The 12,671-nt window shown below is 62.9% G+C and overlaps 1 protein-coding gene across 1 annotated transcript in view; it reads right to left on the bottom strand.

Moving 5' to 3' along the window:
* LOC122548250 (kinesin-like protein KIFC3) overlaps nt 1-12,671 on the bottom strand; it is a 190,204-nt gene that overhangs the window by 142,305 nt on the left and 35,228 nt on the right. Inside the window, exons 8-9 of the mRNA XM_087987773.1 lie at nt 8,136-8,333; nt 6,622-6,795 (exon numbers count right to left, since the gene is read on the bottom strand). Coding sequence (XP_087843899.1) covers nt 6,622-6,795; nt 8,136-8,333 — 372 coding nt within the window. The remainder of the gene's footprint in view (nt 1-6,621; nt 6,796-8,135; nt 8,334-12,671) is intronic.

The following is a 12,671-nucleotide window of genomic DNA, read 5'->3' as shown; positions in this document are numbered from 1 at the left end:
GACGGAGTGCCGCACTGTCGGAGGGTCAGTGCTGAGGGAACGCCGCACTGTCGGAGGGTCAGTGCTGAGGGAGTGCCGCACTGTCGGAGGGTCAGTGCTGAGGGAGTGCCGCACTGTCGGAGGGTCAGTGCTGAGGGAACGCCGCACTGTCGGAGGGTCAGTGCTGAGGGAGTGCCGCACTGTCGGAGGGTCAGTGCTGAGGGAGTGTCACACTGTCGGAGGGTCAGTGCTGAGGGAGTGCCGCACTGTCGGAGGGTCAGTGCTGAGGGAGTGCCGCACTGTCAGAGGGTCAGTGCTGAGGGAGACCGCACTGTCGGAGCGTCACTGCTGAGGGAGTGGGCACTGTCAGAGGGTCAGTGCTGAGGGAGTGCCGCACTGTCGGAGGGTCAGTGCTGAGGGAGTGCCGCACTGTCGGAGGGTCAGTGATGAGGGAGTGTCACACTGTCGGTGGGTCAGTGCTGAGGGAGTGGGCAGCGTCGGAGGGTCGGTGCTGAGGGAGTGGGCACTGTTGGAGGGTCAGCGCTGAGGGAGCACCGCAATGTCGGAGGGTCAGTGCTGAGGGAGTGGGCAGTCCTGAGGGATTGCCGCACTGTCGGAGGGTCAATGCTGAGGGAGTGCCGCACTGTCGGAGCGTCGGTGCTGAGGGAGTGCCGCACTGTCAGGGGGTCAGTGCTGAGGGAGTGGGCACTGTCGGAGGGTCAGTGCTGAGGGAGTGCCGCACTGTCGGAGGGTCAGTGCTGAGGGAGTGCCGCACTGTCGGAGGGTCAGTGCTGAGGAGTGCCACACTGTCGGAGGGTCAGTGCTGAGTGACTGCCGCACTGTCGGAGGGTCAGTGCTGAGGAAATGCCGCACTGTCGGAGGGTCGTGCTGAGGAAGTGAGCACTGTCGGAGGGTCAGTGCTGAGGGAGTGGGCACTGTCAGAGTGTCAGTGCTGAGGGAGTGCCGCACTGTCAGAGGGTCAGTGCTGAGGGAGTGCCGCACTGTCAGAGGGTCAGTGCTGAGGGAGTGCCGCACTGTCAGAGGGTCAGTGCTGAGGGAGTGCTGCACTGTCGGAGAGTCAGTGCTGAGGGAGGGCCGCACTGTCGGAGGGTCAGTGCTGAGGGAGTGCCGCACTGTCAGAGGGTCAGTGCTGAGGGAGTGCCGCACTGTCAGAGGGTCAGTGCTGAGGGAGTGCTGCACTGTCGGAGAGTCAGTGCTGAGGGAGGGCCGCACTGTCGGAGGGTCAGTGCTGAGGGAGTGCCGCACTGTCGGAGGGTCAGTGCTGAGGGAGTGCCGCACTGTCAGAGGGTCAGTGCTGAGGGAGTGCCGCACTGTTGGAGGGTCAGTGCTGAGGGAGTGCCGCACTGTCGGAGGGTCAGTGCTGAGGGAGTGCCGCACTGTCGGAGGGTCAGTGCTGAGGGAGTGAGCACTGTCAGAGGGTCAGTGCTGAGGGAGTGCCGCACTGTCAGAGGGTCAGTGCTGAGGGAGTGCCGCACTGTCAGAGGGTCAGTGCTGAGGGAGTGCTGCACTGTCGGAGAGTCAGTGCTGAGGGAGGGCCGCACTGTCGGAGGGTCAGTGCTGAGGGAGTGGGCAGCGTCGGAGGGTCAGTGCTGAGGGAGTGCCGCACTGTCGGAGAGTCAGTGCTGAGGGAGTGCCGCACTGTCGGAGGGTCAGTGCTGAGGGAGTGGGCACTGTCGGAGGGTCAGTGCTGAGGGAGTGCCGCACTGTCGGAGAGTCAGTGCTGAGGGAGGGCCGCTCTGTCAGAGGGTCGGTGCTGATGGAGTGGGCACTGTCAGAGGGTCGTTGCTGAGGGAGTGCCGCACTGTCAGAGGGTCTGTGCTGAGGGAGTGCCGCACTGTCGGAGTGTCAGTGCTGAGGGAGTGCCGCACTGTCAGAGGGTCAGTGCTGAGGGAGTGCCGCACTGTCGGAGAGTCAGTGCTGAGGGAGGGCCGCACTGTCGGAGGGTCAGTGCTGAGGGAGTGGGCAGCGTCGGAGGGTCAGTGCTGAGGGAGTGCCGCACATTCGGAGAGTCAGTGCTGAGGGAGGGCCGCACTGTCGGAGAGTCAGTGCTGAGGGAGTGGGCACTGTCGGAGGGTCAATGCTGAGGGAGTGGGCACTGTCGGATGGTCAGTGCTGAGGGAGTGGGCACTGTCGGAGGGTCAGTGCTGAGGGACTGTCACACTGTCGGAGGGTCAATGCTGAGGGAGTGGGCACTGTCGGAGGGTCAGTGCTGAGGGAGCGCCACACTGTCGGAGGGTCAGTGCTGAGGGAGTGGGCACAGTCGGAGGGTCAGTACTGAGGTAGTGCCGCGCTGTTGGAGGGTCAGTGCTGAGGAAGTGCCGCCCTGTCGGAGGGTCAGTGCTGAGGGAGTGCCGCACTGTTGGAGGGACAGTGCTGAGGGAGTGCCGCACTGTCGGAGGGTCAGTGCTGAGGGAGTGCCGCACTGTTGGAGGGTCAGTGCTGAGGGAGTGCTGCACTATCAGAGGGTCAGTGCTGAGGGAGCGCCGCACTATCAGAGGGTCAGTGCTGAGGGTGTGCAGCACTATCAGAGGGTCAGTGCTGAGGGAGTGCCGCACTGTCGGAGGGTCAGTGCTGAGGGAGCACCACACTGTCGGAGGGTCAGTGCTGAGGGAGTGCCGCACTGTCGGAGGGTCAGTGCTGAGGGAGCACCACACTGTCGGAGGGTCAGTGCTGAGGGAGTGCCGCACTGTCGGAGGGTCAGTGCTGAGGGAGTGCCGCACTGTCGGAGGGTCAGTGCTGAGGAGTGCCACACTGTCGGAGGGTCAGTGCTGAGTGAGTGCCGCACTGTCGGAGGGTCAGTGCTGAGGGAGTGGGCACTGTCGGAGGGTCAGTGCTGAGGAAATGTCGCACTGTCGGAGGGTCGTGCTGAGGAAGTGAGCACTGTCGGAGGGTCAGTGCTGAGGGAGTGGGCACTGTCGGAGGGTCAGTGCTGAGGGAGTGGGCACTGTCGGAGGGTTAGTGCTGAAGGAGAGCCTCATTGTCGGAGGGTCATTGCTGAGGTAGTGGTCACTGTCGGAGGGTCAATGCTGAGGGAGGGCCTCACTGTCAGATGGTCAGTGCTGAGGGAGTGGGCACTGTCGGATGGTGACTGCTGAGGGAGTGGGCACTGTCGGAGGGTCAATGCTGTGGGAGTGCTGCATTGTCGGAGTGTCAGTGCTGACGGAGTGCCGCACTGTCGGAGGGTCAGTGCTGAGGGAACGCCGCACTGTCGGAGGGTCAGTGCTGAGGGAGTGCCGCACTGTCGGAGGGTCAGTGCTGAGGGAGTGCCGCACTGTCGGAGGGTCAGTGCTGAGGGAACGCCGCACTGTCGGAGGGTCAGTGCTGAGGGAGTGCCGCACTGTCGGAGGGTCAGTGCTGAGGGAGTGTCACACTGTCGGAGGGTCAGTGCTGAGGGAGTGCCGCACTGTCGGAGGGTCAGTGCTGAGGGAGTGCCGCACTGTCAGAGGGTCAGTGCTGAGGGAGACCGCACTGTCGGAGCGTCACTGCTGAGGGAGTGGGCACTGTCAGAGGGTCAGTGCTGAGGGAGTGCCGCACTGTCGGAGGGTCAGTGCTGAGGGAGTGCCGCACTGTCGGAGGGTCAGTGATGAGGGAGTGTCACACTGTCGGTGGGTCAGTGCTGAGGGAGTGGGCAGCGTCGGAGGGTCGGTGCTGAGGGAGTGGGCACTGTTGGAGGGTCAGCGCTGAGGGAGCACCGCAATGTCGGAGGGTCAGTGCTGAGGGAGTGGGCAGTCCTGAGGGATTGCCGCACTGTCGGAGGGTCAATGCTGAGGGAGTGCCGCACTGTCGGAGCGTCGGTGCTGAGGGAGTGCCGCACTGTCAGGGGGTCAGTGCTGAGGGAGTGGGCACTGTCGGAGGGTCAGTGCTGAGGGAGTGCCGCACTGTCGGAGGGTCAGTGCTGAGGGAGTGCCGCACTGTCGGAGGGTCAGTGCTGAGGAGTGCCACACTGTCGGAGGGTCAGTGCTGAGTGACTGCCGCACTGTCGGAGGGTCAGTGCTGAGGAAATGCCGCACTGTCGGAGGGTCGTGCTGAGGAAGTGAGCACTGTCGGAGGGTCAGTGCTGAGGGAGTGGGCACTGTCAGAGTGTCAGTGCTGAGGGAGTGCCGCACTGTCAGAGGGTCAGTGCTGAGGGAGTGCCGCACTGTCAGAGGGTCAGTGCTGAGGGAGTGCCGCACTGTCAGAGGGTCAGTGCTGAGGGAGTGCTGCACTGTCGGAGAGTCAGTGCTGAGGGAGGGCCGCACTGTCGGAGGGTCAGTGCTGAGGGAGTGCCGCACTGTCAGAGGGTCAGTGCTGAGGGAGTGCCGCACTGTCAGAGGGTCAGTGCTGAGGGAGTGCTGCACTGTCGGAGAGTCAGTGCTGAGGGAGGGCCGCACTGTCGGAGGGTCAGTGCTGAGGGAGTGCCGCACTGTCGGAGGGTCAGTGCTGAGGGAGTGCCGCACTGTCAGAGGGTCAGTGCTGAGGGAGTGCCGCACTGTTGGAGGGTCAGTGCTGAGGGAGTGCCGCACTGTCGGAGGGTCAGTGCTGAGGGAGTGCCGCACTGTCGGAGGGTCAGTGCTGAGGGAGTGAGCACTGTCAGAGGGTCAGTGCTGAGGGAGTGCCGCACTGTCAGAGGGTCAGTGCTGAGGGAGTGCCGCACTGTCAGAGGGTCAGTGCTGAGGGAGTGCTGCACTGTCGGAGAGTCAGTGCTGAGGGAGGGCCGCACTGTCGGAGGGTCAGTGCTGAGGGAGTGGGCAGCGTCGGAGGGTCAGTGCTGAGGGAGTGCCGCACTGTCGGAGAGTCAGTGCTGAGGGAGTGCCGCACTGTCGGAGGGTCAGTGCTGAGGGAGTGGGCACTGTCGGAGGGTCAGTGCTGAGGGAGTGCCGCACTGTCGGAGAGTCAGTGCTGAGGGAGGGCCGCTCTGTCAGAGGGTCGGTGCTGATGGAGTGGGCACTGTCAGAGGGTCGTTGCTGAGGGAGTGCCGCACTGTCAGAGGGTCTGTGCTGAGGGAGTGCCGCACTGTCGGAGTGTCAGTGCTGAGGGAGTGCCGCACTGTCAGAGGGTCAGTGCTGAGGGAGTGCCGCACTGTCGGAGAGTCAGTGCTGAGGGAGGGCCGCACTGTCGGAGTGTCAGTGCTGAGGGAGTGGGCAGCGTCGGAGGGTCAGTGCTGAGGGAGTGCCGCACATTCGGAGAGTCAGTGCTGAGGGAGGGCCGCACTGTCGGAGAGTCAGTGCTGAGGGAGTGGGCAGCGTCGGAGGGTCAGTGCTGAGGGAGTGGGCACTGTCGGAGGGTCAGTGCCGAAGGAGTGGGCACTGTCGGAGGGTCAGTGCTGAAGGGAAACCGCACTGTCGGAGGGTCAGTGCTGAGGGAGTGGGCACTGTCGGAGGGTCAGCGCTGAGGGAGTGGGCACTGTCGAAGGGTCAGTGCTGAGGGAGTGGGCACTGTCGGAGGGTCAGTGCTGAGGGAGTGCCGCACTGTGGGAGGGTCAGTGCTGAGGGAGTGCCGCACTGTCAGAGGGTCAGTGCTGAGGGAGGGCCGCACTGTCGGAGGGTCAGTGCTGAGGGAGTGGGCAGCGTCGGAGGGTCAGTGCTGAGGGAGTGCCGCACTGTCGGAGAGTCAGTGCTGAGGGAGTGCCGCACTGTCGGAGGGTCAGTGCTGAGGGAGTGGGCACTGTCGGAGGGTCAGTGCTGAGGGAGTGCCGCACTGTCGGAGAGTCAGTGCTGAGGGAGGGCCGCTCTGTCAGAGGGTCGGTGCTGATGGAGTGGGCACTGTCAGAGGGTCGTTGCTGAGGGAGTGCCGCACTGTCAGAGGGTCTGTGCTGAGGGAGTGCCGCACTGTCAGAGGGTCAGTGCTGAGGGAGTGCCGCACTGTTGGAGGGTCAATGCTGAGGGAGTGGGCACTATCGGAGGGTCAGTGCTGAGGGAGTGGGCACTGTCGGAGGGTCAGTGATGAGGGAGAGGGCACTGTCGGAGGGTCAGTGCTGAGGGAGTGCCGCACTGTTGGAGGGTCAATGCTGAGGGAGTGGGCACTGTCGGAGGGTCAGTGCTGAGGGAGTGGGCACTGTCGGTGGGTCAGTGCTGAGGGAGTGCCACACTGTCAGAGGGTGAGTGCTGTGGGAGTGCCGCACTGTTGGAGGGTCAGTGCTGAGGGAGTGCCGCACTGTTGGAGGGTCAATGCTGAGGGAGTGGGCACTGTCGGAGGGTCAGTGCTGAGGGAGTGGGCACTGTCGGAGGGTCAGTGATGAGGGAGAGGGCACTGTCGGTGGGTCAGTGCTGAGGGAGTGCCACACTGTCAGAGGGTGAGTGCTGTGGGAGTGCCGCACTGTTGGAGGGTCAATGCTGAGGGAGTGGGCACTGTCGGAGGGTCAGTGCTGAGGGAGTGGGCACTGTCGGAGGGTCAGTGCTGAGGGAGTGGGCACTGTCAGAGGGTCAGTGCTGAGGGAGTGCCGCACTGTCGGAGGATCAGTGCTGAGGGGGTGCCACACTGTCGGAGGGTCAGTGCTGAGGGAGTGGGCACTGTCGGAGGGTCAGTGCTGAGGGAGTGGGCACTGTCAGAGGGTCAGTGCTGAGGGAGTGCCGCACTGTCGGAGGATCAGTGCTGAGGGGGTGCCACACTGTCGGAGGATCAGTGCTGAGGGGGTGCTGGTACCTTGTATTGGAGTTGGGACCGTGTCTCCTCGGAGTCCTGGAGTTGTTGTTCCAGTTTGTGGAGCTGTCCCTCCTGTAGAGTGACCTGCTCCAGGAGCTCCCGGTTCCTGTGTTCCCAATCCCGGAATAATCCCAGAGTCACTTCGGAATTCCCCTCCACTCGCTCAGACACGTACTGAGGGCCAGAGAGGACAGGGAGTCAGCACATGTTCCTGACTCACTAGCCCCGTGCACTCAGACTCACACAGACTGTCCCTCGCACTCACTGTCCCTCGCACTCACTGCCCCTCGCACTCACTGTCCCTCGCACTCACTGCCCCTCGCACTCACTCACACTCACTGTCCCTCCCAATCACTGCCCCTCGCACTCACTGTCGCTCACACTCACTCACACTCACTGTCCCTCACACTCACTGTCCCTCACACTCACTGTCCCTCGCACTCACTGTCCCTCGCACTCACTGCCCCTCGCACTCACTGTCCCTCGCACTCACTGCCCCTCGCACTCACTGTCCCCGTGCACTCAGACTCACACTCACTGTCCCTCGCACTCACTGCCCCTCGCACTCACTGCCCCTCGCACTCACTGCCCCTCGCACTCACTGTCCCCGTGCACTCAGACTCACACTCACTGTCCCTCACACTCACTGTCCCTCGCACTCACTGTCCCTCGCACTCACTGTCCCTTACACTCACTGTCCCTCACACTCACTGTCCCTCGCACTCACTCACACTCACTGTCCCTTGCACTCACTCACACTCACTGTCCCTCACACTCACCGTCTCTCACACTCACTCACACTCACTGTCCCTCACACTCACTCACACTCACTGTCCCTCACACTCACTGTCCCTCACACTCACTGTGCCTCACACTCACTCACACTCACTGTCCCTCACACTCACTGTCCCTCACACTCACTGTCCCTCACACTCACTCACACTCACTGTCCCTCACACTCACTCACACTCACTGTCCCTCACACTCACTGTCCCTCGCACTCACTGTCCCTCGCACTCACTCACACTCACTGTCCCTCGCACTCACTGTCCCTCGCACTCACTGTCCCTCACACTCACTGTCCCTCGCACTCACTGTCCCTCGCACTCACTCACACTCACTGTCCCTCCCACTCACTGTCCCTCCGACTCACTCACATTCACTGTCCCTCACACTCACTGTCCCTCGCACTCACTGTCCCTCGCACTCACACTCACTCTCTCATTCTTTCTCTCTCCCATCCACTTTCCCTCCCTCCTGTCCCTCTCTCTCTCTCCCTTGCTTCCCCTCTCCCTCACTCTAACTCTCTCCCTCTCTCTCACCCTCTCACCATCACTCTCTCTCTCTCTCATTCTTTCTCTCTCTCAGCATCACTCTCTCAATCTCCCACCCACTCTCCTTTTCCCCACACTCTCCCTCTTTCCTCTCTCCATGACCTCCTCCCACGCTCTCTCTCTCTCTCTCTCTCTCCCCCCCCCTGGCCTGGTCTCCCTCGGTCCCTCCCTGGCTCTCACCTGGATGTGGGTGGGTGGTTCCTGGCTCTGATGGAGCTGGAGTTGGAGGGAGTGGACAGTCTCCTGGTGATGCCTGTCTTCTGTCTCCCTCCTCCACTGCAGTTCACTCAGCTCAGCGTCCAGCCTCAGTAACTGCTCCAGCTTCTGCTGCACAGAACTCTCCAGGAGGCACACCTTCGATCGCAGCTCCTCGTTCTCCTGAAAACCATGGGGTCACTTTTCACCATCACTGAACCCCCCCCGCCCCTCCAGCACTGTCAACATCCTGTGGGTTACATTGACCAGAAACTCAACCAGACTTGCCACATAAACAGAGTGGGCTACAAGAGCAGGTCAGAGGCTGGGAATCCTGCAGCGAGTAACTCACCTCCTGACACCCCAAACCTGTCCACCATCTACAAGGCACAAACATCCCCTCCCTCCCCCACCGATGCTCAGTAGCAGCAGTGTGTACTGTCTACAAGATGCACTGCAGAAACTCACCAAAGATCCTCAGACAGCACCTTCCAAACCCACGACCACTTCCATCTAGAAGGACAGGGGCAGCAGACACATGGGAACACCACCCACTGCAAGCTCCCCTCCAAGCTCCTCACCATCCTGACTTGGGAATATATCCCCGTTCCTGCACTGTCACTGGGTCAGAATCCTGGAATTCCCTCCCTCAGGGACGTTGTGGGTCTACCCACAGCACATGGACTGCAGCGGGTCAGGAAGGCAGCTCACCCCCACCCTCTCAAGGGGGCAACTAGGGACGGGCAATAAATGCTGGGCCCAGCCAGTGATGCTATGAATTAATTTTAAGAAAACCTCTCAGAAACAGAATATCTGGTTGTGAATGGGATCTTGCTGTGCGGAAGCAGTCTTTCGTACATTACAACCATCACTACATTTTACAACAGCTCCATTGGCTATGAATACTTCAGGAGGCTGCTATACAAATTCAGTCTTTACTACTTCATAGAATGATAGAGTTGTACAGTACAGAAGGAGGCTATTCAGCCCATTGTGTCTGTACTAGCCCCTGGTAGAGCGATCGAGCGAGTCCAGCCCTATCCCCATAGCCCTCGAACTTCGTCACTTTCCAATATATATCCAGCTCTCCTCTGACCCCTCTAATGGGACCCCCCTCCCCCACTCTCCCAGGCAGCACATTCCAAATCCGAACCACTCTCTGAGGAAAGAACTTTCTCCGAGTCTCACTCCGAGCTCTCTTGCTGGCAATCGTGAGACTGTGACCCCGGTTACTGACGTACCAACGAGGAGGGAGGGGGTGGAGGGAGTGATAGGGAGGGGGTGGAGGGTGTGGTAGGGAGGGAGTGGAGGGTGTGGTAGGGAGGGGGTGGAGGGTGAGGTAGGGAGGGAGTGGAGGGTGTGGTAGGGAGGGGGTGGAGGGTGAGGTAGGGAGGGGGTGGAGGGTGAGGTAGGGAGGGGGTGGAGGGTGTGGTAGGGAGGGGGTGGAGGGTGAGGTAGGGAGGGGGTGGAGGGTGAGGTAGGGAGGGGGTGGAGGGTGTGGTAGGGAGGGGGTGGAGGGTGAGGTAGGGAGGGGGTGGAGGGTGAGGTAGGGAGGGGGTGGAGGATGAGGTGGGGAGGGAGCGGAGGGGGTGATAGGGAGGGGGTGGAGGGTGAGGTAGGGAGGGGGTGGAGGGTGAGGTAGGGAGGGGGTGGAGGATGAGGTGGGGAGGGAGCGGAGGGGGTGATAGGGACGGGGTGGAGGGGGTGGAGGATGTGATAGTGAGGGGGGAGGGTGTGATAGGGAGGGTGTGATAGGGAGGGGGTGGAGGGTGCAATAGTGAGGGGGGAGGGTGTGATAGGGAGGGGGTGGAGGGTGCGATAGTGAGGGGGGAGGGTGTGATAGGGAGGGGGTGGAGGGTGAGGTAGGGAGGGGGTGGAGGGTGTGATAGGGAGGGGGTGGAGGGTGAGGTAGGGAGGGGGTGGAGGGTGCGATAGTGAGGGGGGAGGGTGTGATAGGGAGGGGGTGGAGGGTGAGGTAGGGAGGGGGTGGAGGGTGTGATAGGTAGGGTGTGGTAAGGAGGGGGTGGAGGGTGTGATAGGGAGGGGGTGGAGGGTGAGGTAGGGAGGGGGTGGAGGGTGTGATAGGTAGGGTGTGGTAAGGAGGGGGTGGAGGGTGTGATAAGGAGGGGGTGGAGGGTGAGGTAGGGAGGGGGTGGAGCGTGTGATAGGGAGGGGGTGGAGGGTGAGGTAGGGAGGGGGTGGAGGGTGTGATAAGGAGGGGGTAGAGGGTGTGGTGGGGAGGGGTTGGAGGGTGCGGTTGGGAGGGGGTGGTAGGGAGGGGGTAAAGGGTGCGATAGAGAGGGAGTGGAAGGTGCAATAGGGAGGAGAGGAGGGTGAGGTGTGGTAGGGAGGGTGTGGTTGAGGGTGCGGAGGGTGTGGTAGGGAGGGTGCGAGGGTGTGGTAGGGAGGGTGAGGTAGGGAGGGTGCGGTGGGTGTGATAGGGAGGGGGTGGGGTATGTGGGAGGGAGGGGGTGGAGTGTGTGATAGGGAGGGGATGGAGGGTGTGATAGAAAGGGGGTGGAGGGTGAGGTAGGGAGGGGGTGGAGGGTGTGACAGGTAGGGTGTGGTAAGGAGGGGGTGGAGGGTGTGATAGAGAGGGGGTAGGGGATGAGGTAGGGAGGGGTTAGAGGGTGTGATAGGGAGAGGGTGGAGTGTGTGATAGGGAGGGGGTGGAGGGTGAGGTAGGGAGGGGGTGGAGGGTGTGATAGGGAGAGAGTGGAGGGTGAGGTAGGGAGGGGGTGAAGGGTGCGATAGTGAGGGGGTGGAGGGGATGGTAGGGGGGGGTGGAGGGTGTGATAGGGAGAGGGTGGAGGGTGAGGTAGGGAGGGGTGAAGGGTGCGATAGTGGGGGGGTGGAGGGGATGGTAGGGAGGGGGTGGAGGGTGTGATAGGGAGGGGGTGGAGGGAGTGGTAGGGAGGGGATGGAGGGTGTGATAGGGAGAGGGTGGAGGGTGCGATAGGGAGGGGATGGAGGGTGTGATAGGGAGGGGGTGGAGGGTGTGATAGGGAGGGGATGGAGGGTGTGATAGAGAGGGTGCGGTATGGAGGGTGCGGAGGGTGTGGTAGGGAGGGTGTGGTAGGGAGGGTGCGGAGGGTGTGGTAGGGAGGGTGCGAGGGTGTGGTAGGGAGGAGGTGGGGTGTGTGATAGGGAGGGGATGGAGGGTGTGATAGAAAGGGGGTGGAGGGTGAGGTAGGGAGGGGGTGGAGGGTGTGATAGGGATGGGTGAAGAGTGTGATAGAGAGGGGGTAGGGGATGAGGTAGGGAGGGGTTAGAGGGTGTGATAGGGAGGGGGTGGAGTGTGTGATAGGGAGGGGGTGGAGGGTGAGGTAGGGAGGGGGTGGAGGGTGAGGTAGGGAGGGGGTGGAGGGTGAGGTAGGGAGGGGGTGAAGGGTGCGATAGTGAGGGGGTGGAGGGAGTGGTAGGGAGCGGGTGGAGGGAGTGGTAGGGAGGGGGTGGAGGGTGTGATAGGGAGGGGGTGGAGGGAGTGGTAGGGAGCGGGTGGAGGGAGTGGTAGGGAGGGGGTGGAGGGTGTGATAGGGAGGGGGTGGAGGGTGTGATAGGGAGGGGGTGGAGGGTGTGATAGGGAGGGGGTGGAGGGAGTGGTAGGGAGGGGGTGGAGGGAGTGGTTGGGAGGGGGTGGAGGGAGTGGTAGGGAGGGGGTGGAGGGTGTGATAGGGAGGGGGTGGAGGGTGTGATAGGGAGGGGGTGGAGGGTGTGATAGGGAGGGGGTGGAGGGTGTGATAGGGAGGGGGTGGAGGGAGTGGTAGGGAGGGTGCGGAGGGTGTGGTAGGGAGGGTGAGGTAGGGAGGGTGCGGAGGGTGTGGTAGGGAGGGTGTGGTTGAGGGTGCGGAGGGTGTGGTAGGGAGGGTGTGGTAGGGAGGGTGCGGAGGGTGTGGTAGGGAGGGTGCGGAGGGTGTGGTAGGGAGGGTGTGGTAGGGAGGGTGCGGAGGGTGTGGTAGGGAGGGTGCGGAGGGTGAGGTAGGGAGGGTGTGGAGGGTGTGGTAGGGAGGGTGCGGAGGGTGTGGTAGGGAGGGTGCGGAGGGTGTGGTAGGGAGGGTGCGGAGGGTGTGGTAGGGAGGGGGTGGAGGGTGCAGAGGGTGTGGTAGGGAGGGGGTGGAGGGTGCGAGGGTGTGGTAGGGAGGGGGTGGAGGGTGCAGAGGGTGTGGTAGGGAGGGGGTGGAGGGTGCGGAGGGTGTGGTTGAGGGTGCGGAGGGTGTGGTTGAGGGTGCGATAGTGAGGGTGCGGAGGTGTGGTAGGGAGGGGGTGGAGGGTGTGGTAGGGAGGGGGTGGAGGGTGCGAGGGTGTGGTAGGGAGGGGGTGGAGGGTGTGGTAGGGAGGGGGTGGAGGGTGTGGTAGGGAGGGGGTGGACGGTGTGGTAGGGAGGGGGTGGAGGGTGCGAGTGTGTGGTAGGGAGGGTGCGAGGGTGTGGTAGGGAGGGGGTGGAGGGTGCGGAGGGTGTGGTAGGGAGGGGGTGGACGGTGTGGTAGGGAGGGGGTGGAGGGTGCGAGTGTGTGGTAGGGA

Source organism: Chiloscyllium plagiosum, unplaced genomic scaffold, assembly GCF_037043375.1.
Source record: "Chiloscyllium plagiosum isolate Xiang-an unplaced genomic scaffold, Cpla_swu_hap1 HiC_scaffold_5, whole genome shotgun sequence".
Classification (NCBI taxonomy): domain Eukaryota; kingdom Metazoa; phylum Chordata; class Chondrichthyes; order Orectolobiformes; family Hemiscylliidae; genus Chiloscyllium; species Chiloscyllium plagiosum.
The sequence above is the reverse complement of the archived record's forward strand: the minus strand, read 5'-3'. Positions and strand labels throughout refer to the sequence as shown.